Source organism: Paramormyrops kingsleyae, chromosome 4 (genome assembly GCF_048594095.1).
Source record: "Paramormyrops kingsleyae isolate MSU_618 chromosome 4, PKINGS_0.4, whole genome shotgun sequence".
NCBI classification, from domain to species: Eukaryota; Metazoa; Chordata; class Actinopteri; order Osteoglossiformes; family Mormyridae; genus Paramormyrops; species Paramormyrops kingsleyae.
The window spans coordinates 39,793,493-39,817,851 of NC_132800.1; the positions used below are offsets into that span (position 1 = coordinate 39,793,493).

The window sequence follows — 24,359 nt, forward strand, 5'->3', positions numbered from 1 at the left end:
TTTAAGCGTTCGTTTGTGTTTATTTCCCCCATTGCACACCTCAGCTAGTACATACATCTTGGGATCACACATAAAACTTAAGCTGAAATACATATCAATCTATACAGTATGCATCTATGTTAATCATCTCATTAATGCTACAAATTAGACTTATTTACAAATTTCTGATGATAAAATTGGTACTGTATAACAGCACATATATTGTAAACCAAGTTAAGGCTAAGCAGCCCTAGATATGAGACTGCCTGAAAATGTGACACAGCTTTGGTATGATCTATGCCAAAGAAACTCTTCTTTCACCTAAAACATTATGAGAAAAAAAAATCTTAAATGCTAAACAAGAAACCTAACCCCAGCAAAAGAATAGGAAAGACATTTCAGAGATACAAATGCTATGCATTCAATCACTAGAATGAATTTCTTAAAGAGTAAATCCAATGTTAAAATGGTTCTAATCAGAGCACTTTCCAGAAGAAACTAAGACAAAATGAGACTGTGTGTGAGCTACGGTGGCCCCCTGCCTCGCAGGCAGAGCAGTCGCCGTCACGAGCACGCCATCGTCTCCAGCTGCTGTTCCGCCTCGGCTGCCATGGCGGCTGCCTGCAGTTGCTCGGTCTCACTCTGCAGGGCGCCGCCGGGTAGCTGCTTCCGCTCGCTGTGCATGTTGTTCTCGTGCCTCTTTAGGTCTGAGGCCTTGGCGAAGGCCTTGGTGCAGGAGCCGCAGACGAAAGGCTTCTCTCCGCGGTGCCGGCGCTCGTGATCCTTCAGGTGGGACTTGTGCTTGAAGGCCTTGTCGCACATTTGGCAGGCGAACGGTCGCTCGTTGCTGTGCACCCGTTCGTGCTTCTTCAGGTCCGGCGCACGGATGAAGGACTTCCCGCACATTTCGCAGCGGTACGGCTTGAAACCCGTGTGTATCTTCAAGTGCTCCTTGAGGTGGGCCTGAGTGGTGAAGGCCTTCGTACATATCTCGCAGATGAAGGGCCGGTCGGCAGAGTGAAGCTTTTCATGTTTCCTCAGGCGGTTCTCGTCGATAAATGTCTTGCCACACACCTGGCATGCGAGCTGATCCCGATGCCCATAAAGCAAATACTCAAATTTCATGTCGTTGGCTGCAGTCGTCCATCCTGGCGGCTGCTCATCTTTGACTTCGCCAATGCTGTCAGAAAACGTAAGAGTCTGAGGACCATGTGAGCCCAAGTCTTTTGGCTCAGTCTCCATGGCTTCTACCTCTTGATCGTAACAGCTCACCTTATGAACGTCCTCGGTGGCCAGCTCCTTCAGAATCGCTTCCTGCACCCTAAGTGCGCTGTTGGGGGATTTGTCCAAATCTTGGTTAGCATGTGGCTCCTCGACTATGTCATCCGTAGGATTGTCTTCGTGGTCCCCAAGGACCTGTACATCATGGTCACGGTTCTCTTGAGATTCCTCACTGGGTATAGTTATTTTGACAATGTCATAGGCATACTTGGCATTCATTTGGTCAGTCTTCTCCTCAGGTGGAGAAAGGTCGCGTTTCTGTGAACAAAGCTTGTCCAAAAACCTAATTCCAAGAATCTGACCAGAAGACATCATCAAATTGACATCTTTTTTCTTCACAGATATCTTAGCTGTGTACATGTAATTTAAGACCTCTTCAAAGATATCTGAGCGGATGAAATCAATTTCTATGACAGAGGAGTTGTCTACCTCATGCTTCTTAAAAAGCTTTTTAAAGTAATTGCTGCAAGCAGCCAAAACACATCGATGTGCCCTGAATTTTACATCTTCAACAACCACAGCAATATCACAGTGTTCACCTTCCAATCTTTGCTCGTTGAGTATCTTCAAAAAGATGGTCTTGTGTTCATCATCAACATATTTAACTGTCTCTGACATGTTGCACAGTATCCTAAAAGAGAGAACATAAAAAAATCAGAAACCCATTCATATTATTTGTACACAGTTTTAACAGAACATCCATAATGTGTTTACAATAAATCAGTTATTTTACATTTCATCCAGCAACCCTGAACAGGATAAGCAGTTAGAGGAAGAAGGGATGAATAATTATGTAAAATTAATAACATTTCATAAACCTTCAAGACTTTAAAAGAATCGATGTAAATTCCCTACTGGAATGATATACAAAGAATTCCCCACTGGGATCATGGTATTTTAGTAGATCTTGTCGTATCTATAGATATTTAAGCGCATATATATATATATACACACACACACACACACACACACACACACACACACGTCATGCAGTATATAAAAATGTTAATGTATTAATACGACCACGATGTTCAGGCGTTTATTTGGAATTTACGCAGTTTAACAAAATAAATACGTAAAACTGAATTATAAAAACAGTATACAAGTTTCTATAGCCAAGTTTACAGCTCATGAAAACCTTTAAGCCCATTTATATTTCACGTGATAAACTTTAAGTTACCGGCGTCGCGCAACATGAACGCGAATAACTAAAGTAAAACCAATCGTTAAAATACGAAAGGCGACGCGCTGCCCGGGTCCGTAGGCACAGGTGAGCAAACCGCACGAGAACGGCGGCCTCGGCACCCCGCGCTCACTGGCGCGCGTCGGGCACACCGCGCGCATACTAGGCTTTAGCCTCGCGGAGCCGCGGCGCTCTCCCGTCGCAGGAGGAACGGGCCTGCGGCGGCGCTCTCTCGCCGAGAGGACGGCCTGCGGTGGCGGTAGGGGACTCCACACCGCATTAATAGGCAACAATAGCGACAGGTACAGCCGATAAGTATGGGAATACGAGCGGAAAGAGCAAGGGGTTTGAGTGCCGCAACGTTACTAGCCGGAAGACTAAGACAAAGGGGGTCAAGGACTGAGTGATTTTAATGGCGCCAATCGCACGGCTACAGCTAATCGGCTAGCTATCTTTTATAAAACTTTACTTTTCGGGGGTGATTCTGTGTTGCACACTGTAGTTTACTTCACACCGCAGTATGACGTTTGTATTAAGACCACGTGCCATTATATTATTACTCTTTGCCATTTTTCGAGCTACCCAGATACTTCTAAAATCCTAAAAATGGATTCCGCCCAGCTTAAAAATGCATTTTGAAAAGCTGGGCGCTGGACGCTCTGTACAGAACAGGAGTAATCGGGCACGACCAGCAGCTACTTGGGGCGCTCGCGCGGTAGCGGCGTGTTTCGGGCACTCGCGTTAATGCGAACGCTACGCATCCCCGAGCGAGCGGCACAATACCCGGACAGCCATGAACTCCTCTACACGAACTCGAGCGTCTGCTGAAATCGTGAGCGCGCAGGCATCTTCGCCTAACACCGTGGGATCCCGAAACATGGCGCCACTCTTATGAAAAAAAACTGTAAATTTATGCTTACCTGTAATGGACGAACGTGCCTTTTTAATGAAGCTCACGTGAAAAGTCACCAAAGCAAAAATGAATAAATACTTTGTGCAGTATTGGCTTGAGGACGAGCATTGGCGGAAGGACGCGCTGCGCAGGCACGGAACTACCGGTAGTCCAAGTGCCCAGTGACTATGCGCGTACGCAAACTGATTGCAAATGGCTGCCGTTGGCCTCTAAGCGCCAATGTAGGGTCCACATTGACCAATGGACATTTAGAAAACAATCTCTACACAGAAAATAAGTCTTAAGATTGCTAGAAATTGGTTAAATAATTTTAATTTGGAGCGTAGATAATCATTCACGACAAAGAAGTGAAAGTGCCCGTGATTCTGTTATATATTTGCACACATTTTATAAAGTGTGCAAATGTGTATAACATGTTAATAAATTTAGATTAACGGTTGTGTTTTTGTAGTGCTTGTACTTTGACAAAGATGTACTATGCCAATTTCACTTAAATGCATTTTAATTAAACAATATTTGATTTGAATTAATGTGCCCTAAAATGATCACGCCTGTCTGACGACTGATCCCGAATCAGGCATGCGTAACTTTCTGAACATGCGCAGTGAGTTCATAGTGACCACGTAGGGAACGGACTCACCGTAGTAACTCAGCAACAGAAATATTGTAGCGTTACAATATCTTTAAAAAACGATTCAAGTTACATTTTCATTGTCATTACATAAAACACGATTGCTAAAGTGGATGTATATGTAGATCCCATTATTTTTGTTGAATTCAAACACAAACCGAATATTGGAATTCGAGGTTTTCAATTATCTAAACACATATATATCTATATAGGCATAAAATTAAATATTAAAGAAATTATTTTACATTTAACTTATTTTACTCGATTATATATACTTATTTTCTGCGACACCAGGGGGCACTCTCTTCAAGCAATAAACTTGGAATTTATTGGTGGTAAAAGACATACTGTAGATATAAAAAAATCTGGCACTTTGCAAAAATACTTTGGAACTTATTTCTTCATATTTCTCCCATTAGTGTTCTCTTATGTCCCAAAATCTGATTTATTCTTGTCATAAAGTGATAAATCTTGCTGATACAATTATTTTTGTTTAAATGTAATACTTAATGCTAAAATCAACCACATATTTACCTACACCATGTCCTTCTCCAAGGAAGTCCTTCAAGTATAATTGATTTTTTATGTCCGTCCATCATTCCAATCATTTATCCTAGTCAGGGATCAAAGGGGTGGAGCCTGGATCCTATCCTAGGCAGTACAGGACACAAGGCTGGGGTACACCATGGATATGATCGCAGTAGTTTTCAAAAGCAAAGTTTAATACATTTTTGGGATTGGGTTTAAATACAAAAATCTTAAAGATTTCATGCCAAGTTAATTAATAGAAACATTGAAGTTATCTTGATGTTAGCAGCTACTACATAGTTTGTAGGATCAAAAGATGCCAAAGGGAAAATAAATAAAAATTAAGCTGTGTGCTTTTTGTGTTACGAGTTGGATCTGTGGTGAATAAAGTGTTGATTGATTTCTGTAGTTGCCACATAGCCATGTCCAGAAGAGCACAGCAGGGGGCACTGTGGGGCTCAGCAGATTAGGATACTATCCCTGTGACTGGAAGGTCGCTGATTCAAATCCCAGGGCAGAGTGACATTTCTGTTGAACCCTCGAGCAACCCACAACCCTCAACTACTCCAGGGACTGGCTGACCCTGCTTTTTCAAAAAAAAAAAAAAAGTGCATTGCTTTAAATAGAAGTATCTGATAAATACAATATAAAAGGGGTGAATATCCAGTTATATACATACATTCATTGTATTATTGACATTTGAATCGTCTTGTTCCTCGTGCTTGAGAAGCAGTTGCTAAAAGGATCATTTGTTTTTAAATGACTAAATTTTCACAAGGAAAAAAAGTCACAATTTAGGTGGTCTGCTTTCTCCTGAAAATTAACTGAACAATGAGAAATGTTGCATTTGTGGGATAAAATGTTGGGATGAGGGGTAGCTGTATGTAAAAGTAATGTATTTTCTATCATCCCATATAAACTCAGATTTTAAGAGACATCAATGCAAGATCAATTATTCTGACATGTGTAATCTCAAATAGCTCCTGTAGTTCAACAAGTAGAGAATTGTACCAATGCAAAGGAAACAATCTTCAGTAGCAGTAATATGCACTTTTTTTGTTTAAAATGACTAGTTTTTATTACACAGTGTAATAAAGGATCTGTGCACATCCTGAAGCATGATTGGAACATACAACTGCTGACCATCCATCCATCCTGCAACCATTTATCCAGTACAGGGTTGTGGATTTTTCTAAAGAATTCTTTACACTACGTTCCTACCTTTCCATTTTGCATAGGCAAAAGTGACTATTTTATGACCCTCTACTGCAGCTGACTATATTCAGTTTCTCTTCATTTTGATGAGGCAATAATTCCAGACATTAGAAAATACAGGACTGTCACAGAAAATTAGAATATTGTGATAAAGTTCTTTATTGTCCGTAATGCAATTAAAAAAACAAAAATGTCATACATTCTGGATTCATTACACATCAACTGAAATATTGCAAGCCTTTTATTGTTTTAATAGTGCTGATTATGCCATACAGCTTAGGAAAACTCAAAAATCCCATCTCAGAAAATTAGAATATTTCCTCAGTCCAAGTAAAAAAATAAGATTTGTAACAGCAAAACAAAATCAAACATTTGAAAATGTCAATTAATGCACTCAGTACTTGGTTGGGAATCCTTTTGCACGGATTACTGCATCAATTCGGCGTGGCATGGAGGCAATCAACCTGTGGCATTGCTGATGTGTTATGGATGCCCAGGATGCTTCAATAGCGGCCTTTAGCTCAACTGCATTATTGGGTCTGGTGTGTTTCAGCTTCCTCTTCACAATACCCCACAAATTCTCTATAGGGTTCAGGTCAGGGGAGTTGGCAGGCCAATCGAGGACAGTGATGCCATGGTCAATACACCAGTTACTGGTGGTTTTGGCACTGTGGGCAGGTGCCAGATCATGCTGGAAAATGAAATCATTATCTCCATAGAGCTGTTCAACAGATGGAAGCATGTAGTGCTCCAAAATCTCTTGGTACACAGCTGCATTGACTCTGGACTTGATGAAACACAACGGACCAACACCAGCAGCTGACACAGCTCCCCAAACCATTGCTGACTGTGGGAACTTCACACTGGATTTCAAGCAACTTGGATTTTGCTCCTCTCCAGCCTTCCTCCAGACTCTAGCGCCTTGACTTCCAAATGAAATACAAAACTTGCTTTCATCTGAAAACAGGACTCTGGACCACTCTGCAACTGTCCAGTGCTTCTTTTCCATAGCCCAGGTCAGACGCTTCTTCCGTTGTCTTGAGTTCAGGAGTGGCTTGACCATGGGAATACGGCTATTGTAGCCCATTTCCCGGACACGTCTGTGAACAGTGGCTTTTGATACCTGAACTCCGGCTTCAGTCCACTGTCTTTGAAGCTCACCCAAATTCTGGAAGCGGCTCTTCTTCACAATGCTGTTAAGTCTGCGGTCCTCTCTCTTGGTTGTGCAGCGTTTCCTGCCACATTTCTTCCTTCCAACAGACTTTTTGTGAATGTGCTTTGAAACTGCACTCTGTGAACAGCCTGCTCTTTTGGAGATTTCTTTTTGTGTCTTACCCTCCTGATGGAGAGTGTCAATGATGGTCCTCTGGACAGCAGTCAGGTCAGCAGTCTTCCCCATACTTGTGATTTAGTTTACTGAACCAAGCTGACTGTTTTTAAAGGCTCAGGGAAACCCTTGCAGGTGTTTCGAGTTAATTAGACGATTCAAGTGATTAGTTAAATAGCCTGCTAGTATAGTTTTTCATGATATTCTAATTTTTTGACATAGGATTTTTGAGTTTTCCTAAGCTGTATGGCATAATCAGCACTATTAAAACAATAAAAGGCTTGCAATATTTCAGTTGATGTGTAATGAATCCAGAATGTATGACATTTTTGTTTTTTTAATTGCATTACGGACAATAAAGAACTTTATCACAATATTCTAATTTTCTGTGACAGTCCTGTACATTTCACAAAGTGAATTTGTTACTGTCACGGCTATTGGTTCTGTGGAGCACAATGACCTGCATTCACCATGCTTGAAATGACTGGAACATAACTGTTTGCATTTGCTACGTTGCCCAATTAACCTCCCTTGACCATCACACAATAAATACTAAGCATGACTGAATTTTCCCCATTGGTATATTTTATTAAAAAGACGACAAAGTAAAATCACAAAAAAAATGCATCTGCCACTTTTATTTCACTAATGTTGAAAAACATTTCATATGGATGGTACTGCAGCTGATGACAGGATAGAGCACACGATTCACGCAGACGCTGTCCACACTGCACTGATTAAGGCTCAGCCAAGTGTTAGGGTCTGCTAATTGTACAGATGTGGCCCATCTATGTGTCACAGGATATGATCCCAAAGCAATAGCTTCCAATCTTTGTTTTAACTTACACAAAAATATTATACATTTAGCGTTTTCATCTTCATTGTGGGATAATTGGTGGGAAAATACAGTAAAAACAAAGGGGGGGAAAAAAGCACATTTCTTGCCTAATAAGCAAATGTACGCATTATATTCCAACCTTTTTAAAATTTAAGGTTCATTTATTGTTACTATTGTTTGGCAGGCAAGATGATTAAGATCAATAAGATAATGGAGATAGCTTGGCAATTTGGTTGGCACATCTACTGAATGGTTAAATACTGCGCTCTTGTATGGCCAGTAGCATCATCTGGAGTGGTAGGTTCTGTCATATAAAATGAAGGTACAGAAATTATGCCATTTTAAAACACTTCAGTTCATAAGTTGGTAGAAAGACACTTCTGCCTGTTTCTCGAGCGTGCAGGTGGATTACGAGCCAGTTACATTTTTTTTGTTCTACAATTTTATTGTCTAACAAAATGCAAAATTGCTTTTTTGTCATGCAATATGCATTTTCCATGGATGGATCAGCTAGATTTGAGAATACATCAGCCCGTTTCCCCAAAGGTAATTTTTAAAGGTGGGACGATTATTAGTCCAAAGCAGTGAAATTTCTGTAGAATGTATGTTGGCGTCAAAATAAAATTCCTCTTGGGTGTGTTTATTTCTTAAGAAAAAAGTCCTCTCGACTGTGGGTCTCATTCCTAGAATACAAAAAGCATGTCCATTAGTAAACACAATCATGTACACTGCAAACCAATACAGAATGGTTAGTTAGAATGATGATGTATTCATACGGTTAATATTATTCATATAAAAGCTAATACTAAAAAGAATGGATGAAAATGGTTATAACTAGAATGAGGTTATAATTTTACCAAATGTAACATTTACATGCAAACATATACATTCAATGTAAAAAAAATAAAAAAACATTTTCTTGGCGTTGTTTTTTATGGGTAAGCGCAGAGAGCACAACAGAAAGGTTAGAGTGAACTTCTCCCCATGACTGTAACAGACAAAGCATTCTGCATTTGTAAGAACTGCACCATACAGCTGGAAACACAGAGGTCCAAAAGCGTAGAGCTTTCCAAGCAAACAGATGCCTCACATCTCCATTGTGGATGCGCTCTGTTGTCACAGTTTACACAGCATTGATAAAGAGGTATTTGGGAAAGAAGGGGACAACATTAACCACAAAAGTCATGGTTAATGGAAAGATCAGTGTTCCATCAAACTGTACCAAATGTTCTGCAAAAGCAGTATCTCTTTAATACATATTCCCAAACCCATTTACAGTATATGACTATAATTTCACTGCAAGATTACTTAATTCTGACAGTCACTAAATGAATTACAGGGCATACACAACAGATAATATATAAGGCAGTCTCTTCTGCAGTAGTAGGTCCACCGAAACCAGCAATAATTTATATGATTATTGATAAACCATTAATAAATCATCTGCTGCGTGTGCTAAATAGTATCCTTCCCAGTTGTGTTCAGTGCTGTACTGCTACCAGGCAGTATGTCAAAGGCCAGGGGGCAGAGTGCCTGTCTGATGGAACACCTGCACAGCAGCACCAGAGCCAGAAATGGGTCACGAACCGACATACCAATGGGGGTCTGGAAATGAGAATGCGACAAACACACACCCCCTGACCAAAAAGGCGGTATGCAGAAAGATGACCCAGATCTAAATACAAGGGACTGGATTTGTGGCTGATGTCTCTATGTGAGGCCAGCCACATCTCTCAGCAATTCTTCATTTCAAAAATAATGAAGATGGTACAACAGTTTCCAAAATTACAGACCGCAGTGAATTATCGGTGAAATCAGTTATTTCAAAGCCTTTTATGTCTTGTTCTTAAAAGAGCAGAGCATATACACTGATAACTACAGAACTGCTGAGAGAGGTCATATCCAACCGGCTGTATTTAGATAATTTCTCAGAATTAAAGATGAAACAGCAGACCTCTGACTGGCAAACCAACCTGAAATGTTTTTCATACTTTGACCAAACCATTTACCTGGTGTAAAACTCATATTTTTCAGATTCTGGTTGAAACCCCCTTAATTTGAGCGATTAAACATTTTCTTAACACGCAGTTTAATTTGCAGTCTTTGCCACCACATGAAAATATATAAAAGTATTATACCATTACAGTTAAAGAAAACTGCAAACAAAGCATAAATTGACAGAATTCAAATTCAGTTTGATGTTAAAGGGATTTATTTAGCAAAATCATGTAGTTAGGAACAGACTAACTAGCTAAATATTTATTAGGTATTCTGCAGGTTTATTAAAACCAAATAACTGAGAATTTTCATAGCTGACATTGTATTGGTGAGAACTGATTCACTTATTAAGTAGAACAGATCAGGTCAGTGAAACAAGTACAGCAATCTTTTAGACAGATATAGTGAATGCTGCACACGTAATACATTTAGCAACTTGAATACTTGACTTTGATGCACCTAGAGTTCCCCAGATTACTACCCGAGATATTAATTATTAATTACTAATTTTCAATATTGTTATATTAAAATGGAGTCACTGTTGCGGCAGAGGTCCATGCTGAAAGCAGGTCCTGGTTAGTAGCTCATGAGCGCAGCTGGGTGCCAGTGAGAGACAGGACAGGAAGGGCCCTGCTTGCAAGCTGCCTGCAGTGGCTGTCCTCTTACCTGCATCACTCTTCCCCCTCCACGGGCGTGATCTCTGTCTCTTTATGTACCACTACTTTGGTCACTGACATGTCAGGGTGCTGCTCTTTGGCTTCCTTAATGGCCTGAGCCAGCGCCTAGCTCAAGGGAACCGCGTGGCGGGAGACAGAGAGGGGGTGGAACGGGCATGATCAGAAGCAGAGAGGAGACCCCTAACATGCCATTCATGTCATTTATGAGGGAGAGCCAGCAATTACGTCAAAAACAAAAGACGAGGGCGTCTTCGTCCTTAAAATTTCCAGCTAGGCGACAGACAAAGGGCGGGAAATATTACCTGATCGTGGTCGATGTCTGTATCTCCAGTGATGACAATTCTCTTCTCGATCCTAGTTTCTGAGATGCCTCCTTTAACAGTCTTGAGGGAAAGCAAAAAGACCTAGGTTTATAAAACGTGAACAACCTTGATGACAGGCAAATGATCAGCTACGTTTAACCAAAAGTGGTTGCCAAGACCCTCTGGCTACAGTTTAAGAGCAGATGGCCTGTGGGTTATTGTTGGGGTTAGAGCCAGTGGACCTCTGACCTTTGTTATGTGTGTCGTTGTGGTGGTGCTTGTCGTCTCCGAGGTGATGGTCTGCGCACTCATCAGCAACCCAGGGTCAGAGTCACAGCCGGCATCACCCTGTTTACACAACGGGAAGTGGTGAGATAGGAGCTGGGAGCTCCAGTGCAGGACTGTTATGCAAAACCATGTAATTCAGGGCTTAAAATGTTGCCATGTAGAGGACTTATAGTTTTATATTAGTAGTATTTTGTAAAACTTCTGCTCTTTGGGTATGTTTTCCCTTAAAGCGAAACAACAATTCTAGATCTCACTGGGACGCATGAATAATAATGCTATGGATAAGACGACAAAAAAAAAAGATTTGAAATGTAACTTCCACTAAGTACCATGGTTTAATTAAATAACATTTTAAATGTAAAAAAAGGCGAACAGAATGTTGGGTTATATCTCTAGATGTGTGGAGTTTAAGTCAAGGGAGGTGATGTTACACTTATATAATTCCTTGGTAAGACCCCACCTAGAATACTGTGTGCAGGTTTGGTCACCATACCTCAAGAAGGACATTGCTGCCTTAGAAAAGGTGCAACGAAGAGCTACGAGAATGATTCCTGGTCTTAGAGGAATGTCTTACGAGGAGAGGTTAGCGGAACTGAATCTGTTCAGCCTTGAGCAAAGGAGACTAAGGGGGGATATGATTCAGGTCTATAAGATTCTAACGGGTCTGGATGCTGTTCAGCCAAATGACTATTTCAATATTAGTCTAAATACTAGAACTCGTGGCCATAAGTGGAAATTAGCGGGAGAACATTTTAAAACAAATTTGAGGAAGCACTTCTTTACACAGCGTGTAGTCAGAGTATGGAATAGTCTTCCTGCTATTGTAGTGGAAGCTAAAACCATGGGTTCCTTTAAATCAGAGCTAGATAAGATTTTAACAACTCTGAGATATTAGCTAAGTTCTCCCCAAACGAGCTTGATGGGCCGAATGGCCTCCTCTCGTTTGTAAATTTCTTATGTTCTTATGTTAAAAGGTCAGATGATGGGTGACATTACAGAAGAGCCAAATATGTTTATTAAAGAGCCTATTCGCAAGGATCCGTACCATTGATGATTCATAAGTAATGGTCTTTGTTTCTGTGTGGACGACTGGAACATCCTTGATGGCAAACTCTTCTCTCCCCTCCATGCTACGGAAATTCACAGTCTCCGTCTCCAACACTGGGGACTGTCAGAAATAGCGACAAGCATCTACTGTGAGGACAACAGTTTAACCCAACACTACTAGGATCAACAATCCCAAGTAAGAGCCAGTCTTTGTTACACGTTCAGAAAGTATTCATGTGTATGATTTACTTATAGTAATATCTGCATAAGACTAGGCAATCGTCTATAGATTATAACCGTTAACATATTATTGCATTTGTATACTCTTGATACTCCTGCCTACTGGATCTGCCTTATGTCCATTCTGGTATCAGTTTTTTTGCTAAAAGAATGTATAAATGTTAATGTATAAATTGCTTGGTTTTAATGTCTGTAAACCCAACCTAAACAGCAGACCTAGAGCTGAAAGTGCTGCTGGGGTTGTCTGTCCCAAATTCTTGTCTGAAATAACTATTTTTTGACCCCTTCCACATCAACCCTAAAAGGAAACCCCAGTAAACATATACTTGTCTATCCAAGCCCCATGCTGCATGATTGATTCTGCTGCCCGTTGAGGCCAAAGCAAGTTTCACGCACAGCTACATTACTACCGAGTTTCTGAAGAAGTATTATGTGGCATCTGACCCCATGTGCTGCTGCCCAAACCACTCTTCACCGCAGCCAAGGGTGGAGATCTCACTGTGAGGTTGCCAAGTGCCTGTGTCCGCACTGGGTCCTGGCAGCCCAATCCTACTGGGCAGGCCCACACCCTGACCATTATCCACTGGCCTTGGATAGCCTCCCTCTCCAGACTGCTATAGCCCCAGCGAATCAGAGCATTTTAGGTCTTCACTGCACCTTTCTTATGGATGTGGTGTTTGGCTGCTCGGCTTCCACAGAGGGATGTGCCTTCGCTGTTACCGTATCTGTCGTCTGCAAGACAACACAATGCTGCATTCAGTGGCAGACTGCCATGTAGAAGGTTCTAGGGACACCCTCAAACCATGGTGTCGCTAACCTGTTGCTAATCCCATGCAGCTGACAGTGCATCTATGAATACATACAAATGGTATGTTTCATTATCTCAAGTTTGACGAGGCATTCCCTTGGATCTTTTGACACAACTTGAGTAAAATCAAAGCACTGAGCAAAAAGCATTAAGAAGAGAAGTACTGCTGTGTGTTGTCTATGTACAGGAGATTCTGTCATTGACAGAGCAATCTGGTCCTCAAGAATACATTACTGTGTTATTTTGCATTACTGTAAGTTACTGGTTTTACTCATTTGGAAAGTTGCAGACAAGAGGAACATCTGACCATGGTACAAAGCGCTGGTCTTGAAGAAGTGACAGGAAGGATATAAAGGGAATGTGCTGCTATACATTCATAACACCATAGCACACAGACCAGAAGAGGGTATGGCCACCTTGGAAATGATCTGACTATGTGAAGGAGAGGTGACCCATCCCATTGAGCCGGTTTGACCTCTCGCAGATGTTAACAGAACAGCTAGCTGTGGCGACATCTCAGAGGACGGCTTAGGCTGAACAGACAGAGAAATGGATAGTCAACACAGAGTAAAATGAAAGGAGACACTGAACATACAGGACAGGAAGGAAGGCAGACTGATCTCAAGTCACAGGGGGATGTAATTCTGGACTTATTCATAAGAGCTTATATGAGAGAAGCCCGGCGTTCTGTTATCTAACCCCAGGGTATGAAGTCAGGGATATCCTACAGAGAGACCAAGATATCCCCTGGTTGGCAGAAGAGCAAACACTTAATGAAGCTGTCGCTGTCCAGGATTGGCTGAATGAGCAGCGGGACATTGCCACGCTGAGACTGTGGCATCTGGCAGTCAGACTATTACCAGACTGTGTTCAACTTAAGGATGAGAGCTTTACGTTTCATGCGAAAAGGGATACCAGCAATTGGGGATGGAAGTATGACTGCAACTTCATGAAAAGGATGCTGCAGCAGTAATGTATGCAAATATATGCACACAAGGGAAGGCAAAGCCTGCACATCAAAACTGAGACTGACCATTGCTGTACATGCTAAAATAAATATCTATAAACAGCAGATGGCACACCATGGTACTGCAGGTGGCAAAGGTGACCCCCAAAGCTCAGTCTGGCCCCTGGGAGGGGGGGGCACACGTGCTTATTCATGTGGACTAGTAGGTGACTAAGTGAAATACCAAACCTCAGGACGTCCACAGCCCCATACACTGCAGAACAATTTTACATTATAGAACTTGCTCATGCATCCTGCAAGTTTTTTTTAGGGGGGGGGGGGGCAGGCAGGTTCAGAAAAGCTCTACAAGCATCAATATTTATTTCACCAGCAAAAAAGTACGCCAGAGAGAGCAGCACAGCCTCAGGGTTAGAAATAGAAAGAACAAGATGCAGAGTTCTGTAGCACAGTGGGAAATGACGGTGAGAGCATCCTCAGAGACACATGGCACACTGCAGTTAAGAGGCAAGCTTTTCAGCAGCTGGGGGGCAGTAAAGCGCAAAAAGCTACCTCCAGACGGTACAACCAAATGTGGAATCTGATTAGAATCTGATTATCAGCGGGCCCAAATCTGTAAGCAACCCATGTCCAAACTGCTGGTACCCGTGTCTCCATAATCTACAGCTTTCATTAAATGTAGCCTGTTCAGACTCTAGAAGCTGGAATAGATAATTTGGAAATATGACCCTCTCTCATTACGGTTTCCTGGGATTTCTTAAATGCACAGTTCATATGAAGACTGGTAAGGGGTGATAAATCAGGTTATGAACAAATGTATGTAAGCCTTCACTACTTTACAAAGCTTTGAAACCATTAAAAAAAAACTGCAAAATCTCTTATGAATAAGGCTAAAAAAATTACAAGTCAGAAGCAGAGCGGGACAACATATGCCATGTAGAAGGTTCTAGGGCATAGAGCAGATGGAAGGCTGAAGCACAGAGGTATCTAAAGCCGTGCCAGACAGCTGGAGTGCAGGTCATTGCTTAATATATATGGATGGTGCATCCTAAAACTGCCACCGCGAAACTCTGAAAGCAGAAGCTGTGCTCATCAACGCAGAACCAACAATGGAGGCGAAGAAACACAAAAAAAATAAATAATAATTTGCATGTTCTATCACACGCAATACCAGGTTGGAGGATTTCACAGAAGCCAAAGGTCCAAGGGGGATTCAGGCAATGGATGTTCTGGCCTAAATCATGCGACGGTCAAAATAAGGGAGGTGAAAACATTTGAGGGTAAGGGGGTGGGAGTCAGGTCTCGTGTCCTACCACCCCTCTGAGCACAGGAGACATTTTGGAGCCGTAAGGGGGCGTCGTTAAGCTCATCTGCTGGTCTCCTTGAACTTCCTGGGTGCCAAAGACCTTCTGAGGCACGTCCTGTTGTAGCAGTTTTGCTTCAGGCCTCTTCTCCTCTATTACTCTGCCTGACGTGGTGCCAACTTCACGGTCCTCGGAAGGTGAAGGCGTCTCGGCCTCCTCGATGGCCCCCAGCGTGCCTCTCTCGTGGCCAGCCGGGGGCACCAGGATTTCAGGTTCAACTCTCACAGGGATGATTTTCACCGTTGACAACCTTTCTGCCGTCCTTTTAAGTTCCGGTGAGGTGAATTGTTCCAATTCGTCATCATTACAAGTCGTCATGGTAACAATTTTTCCTGATTGGGTGTCATAGGACCTTCCCAGGGTCTGTATTTTTTGTTTCATCTTTTCCTCTGTGGAACTTGCCTCACCGGAAGCATCTTCAAAGGTTTCATCACCTTCTCGCACTTGGTCAGACATAGCGCTAGTCACAGATATTACTTTATAGCCGACAACGGTTTTCTTGTCTGCTACCTTGGGAGGGACTTTCTTTACAGTAATGCACACAATAGAATCCTATATGTGAGATATAAAAACCAGATTAATTGGCTGAAACTATTGATTTTAAGCACAGAAAAATTGCAAGAAACTATGCAACAAGACAGCTGTCAGATCTTCACGGAAATTAAATTAGGAAAGAAAGGAAGACAAAAGAAATGGTGAAATGTTTGGAAAGCCACGTGATAGTCACTTAAAATTCCAAACAAATATCCGAAGTGTGAAAAACACAGGTCAGGAATGAGATGCAACCAAGCGTTTGAAAGTGCCACCATGTCCCTTATCACTCAAAGTTAAATGGCTCATCTGACCGTCTAACATAAACAAGCTCCGCCATGTAACGAAAAGGAAACTTAGGATGAAACTAAAGAGGTTTATAGTCACTAAAGAATCTGTCATCGCTGTTAGTGTCACAGATAACATATGAATGACTAAAGCTTTTGCACCACGTCAGTAACATTAAGCTTATATAAAGCAGTATATAAACTACGAATTTTCCCCATCAAACCTAAGTAACACAGAATCAAGATTCCCATAAAGTTCCATTCAGAATAAATAAAGCTCCTTAATCCAGTGTTTCTCAAACCGATCCTTGCGGGGCCTCAGACAGTTCACGGTTTGCTCCTGGGAGGGAGCAAAAACCTGGACTGTGCAGCTCTAAATCCCCACACCACCAAATTGACAGAAAACGTGTAAAGTCCCTCAAACCAAGACACTATGCATGAATTCTGAATGAATTCTGAGGACGAAACAAGCGTAGCGAGACATACTGTAGCTGCGGATGGCTTCACTGAAATTGGATTTTGCCGAATCTCTGAGTCATATTATTGATTTTGGTAGAGGAAATTGATCATTGAAAAAGTTTCAGATTTAATACGCTTTTCTGCTTTCCTTAAAGTAAGCTCATCTGTGCCTAGTGGGAGAGGAGGGGAAACTCAAAACCTTCTATTTCTTCCTTTTGCTTATTCCTTATTCTGATAACCCACTTCCTTATCAGTCCTGTATTCCCTGGTCTAATTTAGAGATGCTCAAGGCAAAGACGACGGACACGCCGCCCCCCCCCCCCCCACCCTACCATGCTGTTCGTGACTGATTGACTGGCAGGTGTCACCAAAGAATCGCTCGTCTTTACAACCTGTCGGCAACAGCCTACATACAGGAGGTCATGAGAAATTTCAGCGTGCACAGGTCTGGGATCAGTGGCCAAAGGCTCCCTACCTGGGCAGGTTTGCTGTCAGGGACACTGGCGTTGTGCTTCAGGATGTCCGCGTTGGCTGCTTTAGAGTCTTCTTTGGTCTGTAGATGCAGAAGAGAGACTGAGCGACCAAACAAAGAACAATCGGCGCTGGCCAGAGTTGCGTTTTCTGGGACACCTCTCGTTTAACTGAACACAAATCCCAAGTGATGCAAATTCTGGGGCATGCACTTTTATAGGAGTACATGACTTCTTCAGCAGTCTTTGGTTATATACACAACAGCCATCAAGATTTAAGAGAGACAAAGAAACAAAGAAATAATGGATGCTTTCAATGACAATTGAAATCCTATCAGATTATCCATTTAGACAAAGCTCTAACATACTCTACTGCAGGGATGGGCAATCTTATCCAGAAAGGGCCGCTGCGTATGTGGGTATTCGCTGCTACTCCCTAATTAGATTACTAATTAGAGGACTGATTGGCTGAAGAGTCCTCACACCTGGGTTTGAACAGCTGACCAAAAGGTTATCCCAAAAACCTGCATACACATCGGCCCTTTGCGGATACGATTGGCCACCCCTGCACTATCCCATCTTTCTTTCACCATCAAATCCCATCTCATCTGGCTGCTTCATGTTTAAGAATGAGCAGGTTTGTCATGAACAAGCAGAGCAAATAAGAAATGAGGAGTTTGGCTGGGAAGCCAAAAATCGTGACAGACAGTCGCACAGCTGCACCCCAAAGCATCGGACCAATCTACTGGAGCGTCAGAAACTGAAGTCCTTCATTTCAAGGGCATAAAACAACCAGAGGGTTCTAATTTCTTACAGTTTCCTACCACCTTGGAGGCTGCTTAGCAACACCCAGATCATAACGGAAACCGAGAAGCACAGTGAGGTCGCAGTCCTGCTCGAATCAGCACTGCAGCTTACATCCTCGGGCGTGAGGGGCTCGATCATGGGTGCCTCGTCCAGCCTCGGGGACCTCACGGGGGACGCGGACAGCCTCTTCTCCCATTCTGTGAGCCCAGAAGTGTCCGAGCCAGTCTCCAAAAACGACCTCTTTAACTCGCTTATATTGGTCTGCCGTTTGACAAGCTCCTCTGGGGTTGCAGATTCCTGGCCAACCATCGATTAAAAATTAAGAAGGGAAAAAAAATCCACACAAACGCATAGGCTGTTGATTTTAATTAAAGGAGGTGGCACAGATGATGGAGCGGAGACCACTCAGACGTGCTATATAACTTTAGCTATTAATAGGTTAGACCAGTGTTTCCCAATCCTGCTCTTGGGAACCCACAGACAGTCCACGTTTTTTGCTTCTATGAGGGAGCAAAAATGTGGACTGTCTGGCAGGGAGCTCGAGGAAAGGGGACAAACATGGATATACACAACAGCCATTTGACTGTGACATATACACAACAGCCAGACTGTGGGTTCCCAGAGGACCGGATTGGGAATCACTGGGTTAGACCGCTGAACTGGCCTCACTAAGTACTAAAAACAAGCATGCCTTCTACAGAGTCAGGAAGGCTAAACACAAGCACTTCACAACAATGAATCCTAGTGTTTACATCCAAAATACCCAGGTGTTAAGTCTTAAGCACACCTCATGTAAAAAATGGCATTAGCTTATTAAAACACTGCAACCAAAATACATACGAGCACAGTGACAACGGGCCAGTATAAAAACAGTTAACAACCAGTTTGTTTTCTTAAAAATCTTAGAGACATCAGGTCTCCATGCAGTTAATGTTAACGTACATGGTTCAGCTTCTCAAAAGAAAGCATTCTGCATGCATCCTGCCGCATACAAACCTCTAACATCAGATTACTGTGTTTCACAAATACATTGTCCCCTTTCACTCGCCTTATGAAGCTATACTGGAGAGAGAGGAGTGGGGAGATGCTTAAGTGGACAAATTCAAATGTATGGCTCAGATTTCAGGCGTGAATCTCGAGACCAGATCGACCAGAACCTGGGTCACATGCCACTTCCTCTTTCCAGAAAACAAAATAAACAAAAAACATTAAATTCTTACTGCCCCTACACATCTAGGTCTCATCCCTAAACATCTCACAGTGACTCCACAACGGAAGAGAAGGGCCTGTAACTGACTGAGCAAAACAGGACCCCGGATACCTGAGTCCTTATTTCTGACTCCTCCTCCTGGTCCGACTGAAAGCATTGAGTAAAAGCAAAGAAAAAAGATAGTTAGAGGCAGAGTAAGGACTGAAATGGGGGAGAACACAGCGTGGTGAGGACAGATGCAGGACAGTGCAATAAATAAACCTATCGGGATCCGCTGAGGAAGCCTTCAGGCTGAGACGGACACACCCTGAGCCTCAAAGACAGTACATTGACGGTCCCCCTCCCCCCGCCCAAGACATTTTGGTCACATCACTGGAGAGGCTCTGGAGACATCCTGTCTACCACGGCCTCCCATACATTATTATGCGTAATAAAATAAAGCAAAACCTGCATGATTCACTCAAATGGTAATTCGATTTCGTTTCCTTCTTTAGGCTTTTATGAATCTCATTCCTTTGCAATACAGACTTCTATGCTGATTTCGCTTCAAGGCACATTAGTTGAAGATCAATATTAGTCACGGGTGAAAAAACAGAAATAATCTAAATGTTTTGATGGATGTTTGAAAACCAGGGTATTACTGTAATAGGGTATATAAACAGTTTCCGCTCGTGTCATTTGTCACTAAAGCTCATATAAAAACCAGAACAGAATTACGACACAGGTCATTTAATTCAATGGTTATGAAAGTATGTTGGCAGGTTGGTGGTAAGCAGTGGTATCACCGGGAGTTACGCTGATTACTTAAAGGAAACAGCCACCAAGTCGGTAGCAGACATTGTCCCCGTCCTTTACGGACACAAGCTAAGAAAAGAGGAAACACCGAAGTGCATCACCACGGCGGCTAAAAATATACCCTGGCTTCTGCTAGCTATCGATTTAGCATCACATGCAGAAGCACACGAGCCTCCCATCAGGGGGTATGGAGCCGGCGGGAGCAGCGGACGTACACACCTCTGTGGCCGTCGTTTCTCCGTCGCACGCAAAGTCAGTCTGCTCACTGTCGGTCTGTTTTAGGTTTTTACCAGACAAGGTTACGGGGGGAATCCGAGTGGAAGGCAGGGAAACAGAGAGAAAACCTGTCTCATCAGTGGCTCACGTGCACGGCGAACAGCAGCCCGGGCACACAGACTCACGTGTTCACGTTCACGGATGGGACTGGCGTGGAGGCAAACAGGCAAGCGAGAGACGGACGGCCACCGTGGAAGATGAGGCAAGCAAGCTGAAGTTTGCAGACAGACTCAGAGGAAGTTTGGATCTTCGGGGACTTGAATGTGTGACACAATGGACTGCAGTCTCAAATTAAATAAAGCCTGGAGGCAAACCTACAAGTACCCTGTTGCTGGACTTTATCTGAAAAGCCAGGTGCCCGTGTCTCGGCTGAACTTCATCCCATGCCCAATTTTAAGAGACATTCCTTTCACTAATGTTTTGGAGGTAGACAGCCTCAGAATGGCTAACCTTTGTCCTTACATTTCGTACTGGGCTATGCATTTATAAACCGGGAAATATTGTTCTGCTAAAGCAGTCACCTGACTTTCAGAGCCTCCTCTTTACCAGCCATATATATATATATAATGAGAGCACCGGTGGAGCAGTCTATCTGCATCAACTCTGCCACGTGCGGTGACGTCGTTTGGCCAGGGACATATCCGCAGAGCCACAATAAACCAATCAGCAGCTGTCTTGGCGTTCAGGAAGGGGGGGGGATGCCATCCAAGGTAGCACAGCATTTGTAGGCGGGATATTCCGTCAAGGAGACAGCCGGTGCCTCCACAAGGTGGCGCTCTTCTTTGAAGGGGAACTGCTTTTGTTTAGTTCCAAGCGAAGTTAAGCAGGTAAGCCAGTCTTGGGCTTAATATGGCCTGACTGGGCGAGCCCGCCACTGGCAAGTCGCAATGCAGAGAAACTCCTACACAGGACAGACAACGTGGGCACGTTGTAATGTGTGCTTCATGCAGCTGCTGCCATGGTGCTTTCAGTCCATGGGATGACGACTGCGATGGATTTACGCGCAGGCTGATTAAGGGTTGGCACAAAGTGTATTTGCATAAATTACAGAGGAATTTAACATTTTGCTTTTAACTGCCATATTGATAAGAACAAAGGCAAGTAAAATTCAGTACAAGAGATTAGCTTTCGGAGTATTAAATGGTTTTTGTGAGAAGAAAAAAAAACTTTTCAGGGGTTTGTGGGTGCTTTTGTTAGTTGGTTACTAGCGATGCATTTTACAGCCAGCTGTGTATGTGGAAAGATTGCATGATATTATTCAGAAGATATTTAAAATTTGTGAGTGCAGAATGTTTAGAGTCATTATACATTTATCTCATATTTCTAATTAATAAATAACCAAAAAACCAAACTTTGTGTGTAACCCTCACCGAACACATGACAAACATCTCTAGCAAAACAGGAGGAGCCGGGAGGTTTTTAGAGCTCCGGTATCGAGCAGCGGGGCAGAGATGAGGTTCTGAAAGTAAGGAGCACTGAGATAGCACTGACACGGGTCAGGACTGAGGCACTGACGAGGCCACGGAGCTGCCTTGCGTTTCGGACTGAGGGACACACCTCTTCCTCTGAACTGTAATTCAGGCCCTGGGCAAGCGAGGTGCCCAAGGAGGCCGCCTTGGGCTCCAGGAAGCAGAGGCACAGAGCCAGGGGGAAGGAGAGCGTGAGGGCGTAGGGGACGGAGAAGGAGGTAGAGAGCAAGAAGAAGAAGATGAAGAGGAAGCAGGGGATGAGAGAGGGCGAGCGGATGGGAAGGAGGTGTTGCACGCTCTCGGGGAGCAGGCGGATCTCGGACAGGTCGGGAAAGGCGAGGTAGCCATCCTCGTCCAGAAAGGTAGACAGGTCAGGGAGGTGCAGGGAGAAGGAGAAGAGGGTGCCGCCCTTCCGGGGGTCCAGCCGCTGTTTGCGGGCGGACAGCAGTAGGGCCTGCTCCTCCAGGAGCGCCTCCCGGCGGTCTGCGCACGCCTGCCGCCACCGGCAGCCCGCGCCGCTCTTGGCAGGGCTAACCGACACGGCTCGCTGCCGGGAGCCCCCCCTACGCCTCCGCCGCACACGGGCGGACGACACCGGGGAGGAAGGCAGGGACAGCTCAGGGGACAGTGGGTCAGGGGAGAAGGGGTGGGGCTATGTGGGGGGGGGGGGGGGGGGTAGGAAGGGCAATGCGGATGCCGGGGAGCGTACACACACACGCACGCACAAGTACAGTGCAGGGTCAAAGAGAGGACAAGAAAGAAGACTAATTAGTATAGAGCAAATCAGAAACCATCATCTACATCATGGAGGTCACGGCAGGGCGGCTATCAGGGAGACGATCTTCGTCTGGAGCTGATGGTATTTCAAGACTCGCATTCAGAGATATATAGTAACGCTAACGCAGTCACAACAATGGCGGTAGCATCTCAGGCACTGCTCGGTTAAGGGATTACCCACAATGCAACAGCTATACTTTTACCCCCTTTTTTTTGCGATTGCTTTAAGTGCAATTGCTTATTCTTTGAATGCCAACACTTCATTTGGCAACACCTGAGCCGTGCTGGGAGCTTGGCCAACTGTGACCCCTTATTATTATGATTATTAGGGTATAAGGGGAGTTACAGGTTTATTCTTGCTGTGTTGGGAAAGTATCTCATTACACATTATACCAGTATCGCTGCCATCCATGTGTATTGACCTGAATAGCAATCAAAATGTATAAGCTGTACCTATAGGGATCCCACTACCTCATTTAATTCCTCTCTAGTGGCTGCAGGGATTTACATATATATTTAAATGTAGATGCGACATGACGACTCAGTTGCTCACTAGAAACCTCTGTCTAGATTATTTCCACCCTGGTGTGTCCACAACTCACTCTGCATCCATAAATAGGTGAAGGTGAGAATAAGGAGGGTTCACACTCATTATGCCTCGTGAACGTCGAGGTGAAAGATACCTCCTCTCCCCCAAACACATCAAGGCATTCAGATCCGCCTGTTTCGGTTTCTGTGCTTCAGTAACCAGGACTGTTCTGACCTCCACCTTTTTCTGGAATGCTGTGGTTTTAATTCCAGTTTTACTTTGACTCGCTCTTTGGAAGAGAGCCTAGTTAACCGTTTCCTTATCGAGTTATTCTCTGACGTCTCCATCTTTTTGGAGAGTATAACTGGAATGAATCTGTGACCAAACAGCAGGACCAGACCTACACATTTAAAAAAGCGCAAGGTGGAATGTTACGGAAAGGCACCGTGACGGACCTTGGTGTCGTATTTGACTGGCGTGGTTGGGGCTGGCTCCGATGCCTCTGTGACATTCGTCTTCTCCTCCTCTTCCTCAGCCTTTTCTTCCTCCGCCTTCTTCTCCGGCGTCACGGTGGTGATCAGGTCACTGGTGGCGATGGCCTTGGCAGTGCTGTACTGGACAGTGCCCACCTCTAAAGTGGAGGCGAGAGCTATGATGAGTATTCGGGGTCTGTCAGTCAGTTATTTTATAGAGGAGATGCTAATTAGGAGGAAAAAGACTTCGTTAAAATTCACAGCATGTTCATTGTGAGAAACGTATGCTAACACCGACAACTCTAAAAATGCAGAAAAAAAGCTCAGGAGAAATCCGTATTATTCATCGGGGTTAGCCTCAAACGGTCTTTAGCGACTGAAGCAGCACGCAAAAAAGCACCGCTACTCATTCCTTGTGTGAAGTCACTCTAGGAGGACGTTGAATCAAATCCAGAAGATTGCCTTCCACAAAGGCCCGTATCTCATTTCAGATACTTAGAGAGCACCATACTGTGAGGCCAAAGACGAGGGCGGTGGGGGGGGCACAGGTAGCTGTGGAAGTCACCGCAAGACATATGACTCAAAAACCCGAGGGAATTCAACAGTGAATAATGAATAAGGGAAAGCCAGAGTGAGGGACAGCAGGCTGCCTGACAGTTACAATGGTCTCTTAATACAGTCTAATATGCTGGC

The 24,359-nt window shown here is 43.7% G+C and overlaps 2 protein-coding genes and 1 long non-coding RNA gene across 13 annotated transcripts in view; 1 reads left to right on the forward strand and 2 right to left on the reverse strand.

Moving 5' to 3' along the window:
• On the reverse strand, nt 1–3,878 carry zbtb14 (zinc finger and BTB domain containing 14). Of its 3 annotated transcripts, none has more exons than XM_023792975.2 (2): nt 3,364–3,878; nt 1–1,891 (listed from the first exon to the last, which is right to left on the reverse strand). In XM_023792975.2, the coding sequence occupies exon 2, from the start codon at nt 1,876–1,878 to the stop codon at nt 544–546; it is 1,335 nt and encodes a 444-aa protein (XP_023648743.2). In that variant the 5' UTR covers nt 1,879–1,891; nt 3,364–3,878; the 3' UTR covers nt 1–543. The 3 variants fall into 3 exon arrangements, with proteins under 3 accessions (XP_023648743.2, XP_023648744.2, XP_023648742.2); XM_023792976.2 differs by lacking the exon at nt 3,364–3,878 and adding an exon at nt 3,227–3,340; XM_023792974.2 differs by lacking the exon at nt 3,364–3,878 and adding an exon at nt 2,441–3,220.
• Nucleotides 2,579–24,359, forward strand: part of LOC111834074 (uncharacterized) — a 25,884-nt gene continuing 4,103 nt past the window's right edge. The window contains exons 1-3 of one of the 2 annotated variants that reach the window (XR_002835903.2): nt 2,579–2,745; nt 12,307–12,403; nt 20,425–21,744. This is a non-coding gene — a long non-coding RNA (uncharacterized lncRNA). Of the gene's footprint in view, nt 2,746–12,306; nt 12,404–20,424; nt 21,745–24,359 lie in introns of those variants that run through there. The other variant, XR_011990058.1, reaches the window with a different exon arrangement.
• The window catches only part of epb41l3a (erythrocyte membrane protein band 4.1-like 3a), a 55,728-nt gene continuing 38,993 nt past the window's right edge, over nt 7,625–24,359 (reverse strand). For 3 of the 8 annotated variants that reach the window (XM_072711323.1, XM_072711325.1, XM_072711324.1), the window contains 13 exons: nt 23,649–23,824; nt 21,976–22,539; nt 20,362–20,415; nt 19,459–19,494; nt 19,134–19,199; nt 18,249–18,434; nt 17,336–17,413; nt 13,105–13,179; nt 12,206–12,328; nt 11,122–11,220; nt 10,873–10,953; nt 10,560–10,675; nt 7,625–8,578 (listed from right to left, as the gene is read on the reverse strand). In XM_072711323.1, the coding sequence (XP_072567424.1) occupies nt 10,565–10,675; nt 10,873–10,953; nt 11,122–11,220; nt 12,206–12,328; nt 13,105–13,179; nt 17,336–17,413; nt 18,249–18,434; nt 19,134–19,199; nt 19,459–19,494; nt 20,362–20,415; nt 21,976–22,539; nt 23,649–23,824 (1,649 nt within the window). In that variant the 3' untranslated portion in view covers nt 7,625–8,578; nt 10,560–10,564. The remainder of the gene's footprint in view (nt 8,579–10,559; nt 10,676–10,872; nt 10,954–11,121; nt 11,221–12,205; nt 12,329–13,104; nt 13,180–17,335; nt 17,414–18,248; nt 18,435–19,133; nt 19,200–19,458; nt 19,495–20,361; nt 20,416–21,975; nt 22,540–23,648; nt 23,825–24,359) is intronic. The other 5 variants (XM_072711326.1, XM_023792973.2, XM_072711328.1 and 2 more) reach the window with 5 other exon arrangements.

Coding starts and splice junctions, on each gene's coding strand:
- zbtb14 (XM_023792974.2), bottom strand. CDS start 2,604: ATGCGCGCGGTGTGCCCGACGCGCGCCAGTGAGCGCGGGGTGCCGAGG. Junction 1,892..2,440: donor GTTCATGTTGCGCGACGCCG/GTAACTTAAAGT, acceptor TCTCTCTTTTAG/GATACTGTGCAACATGTCAG.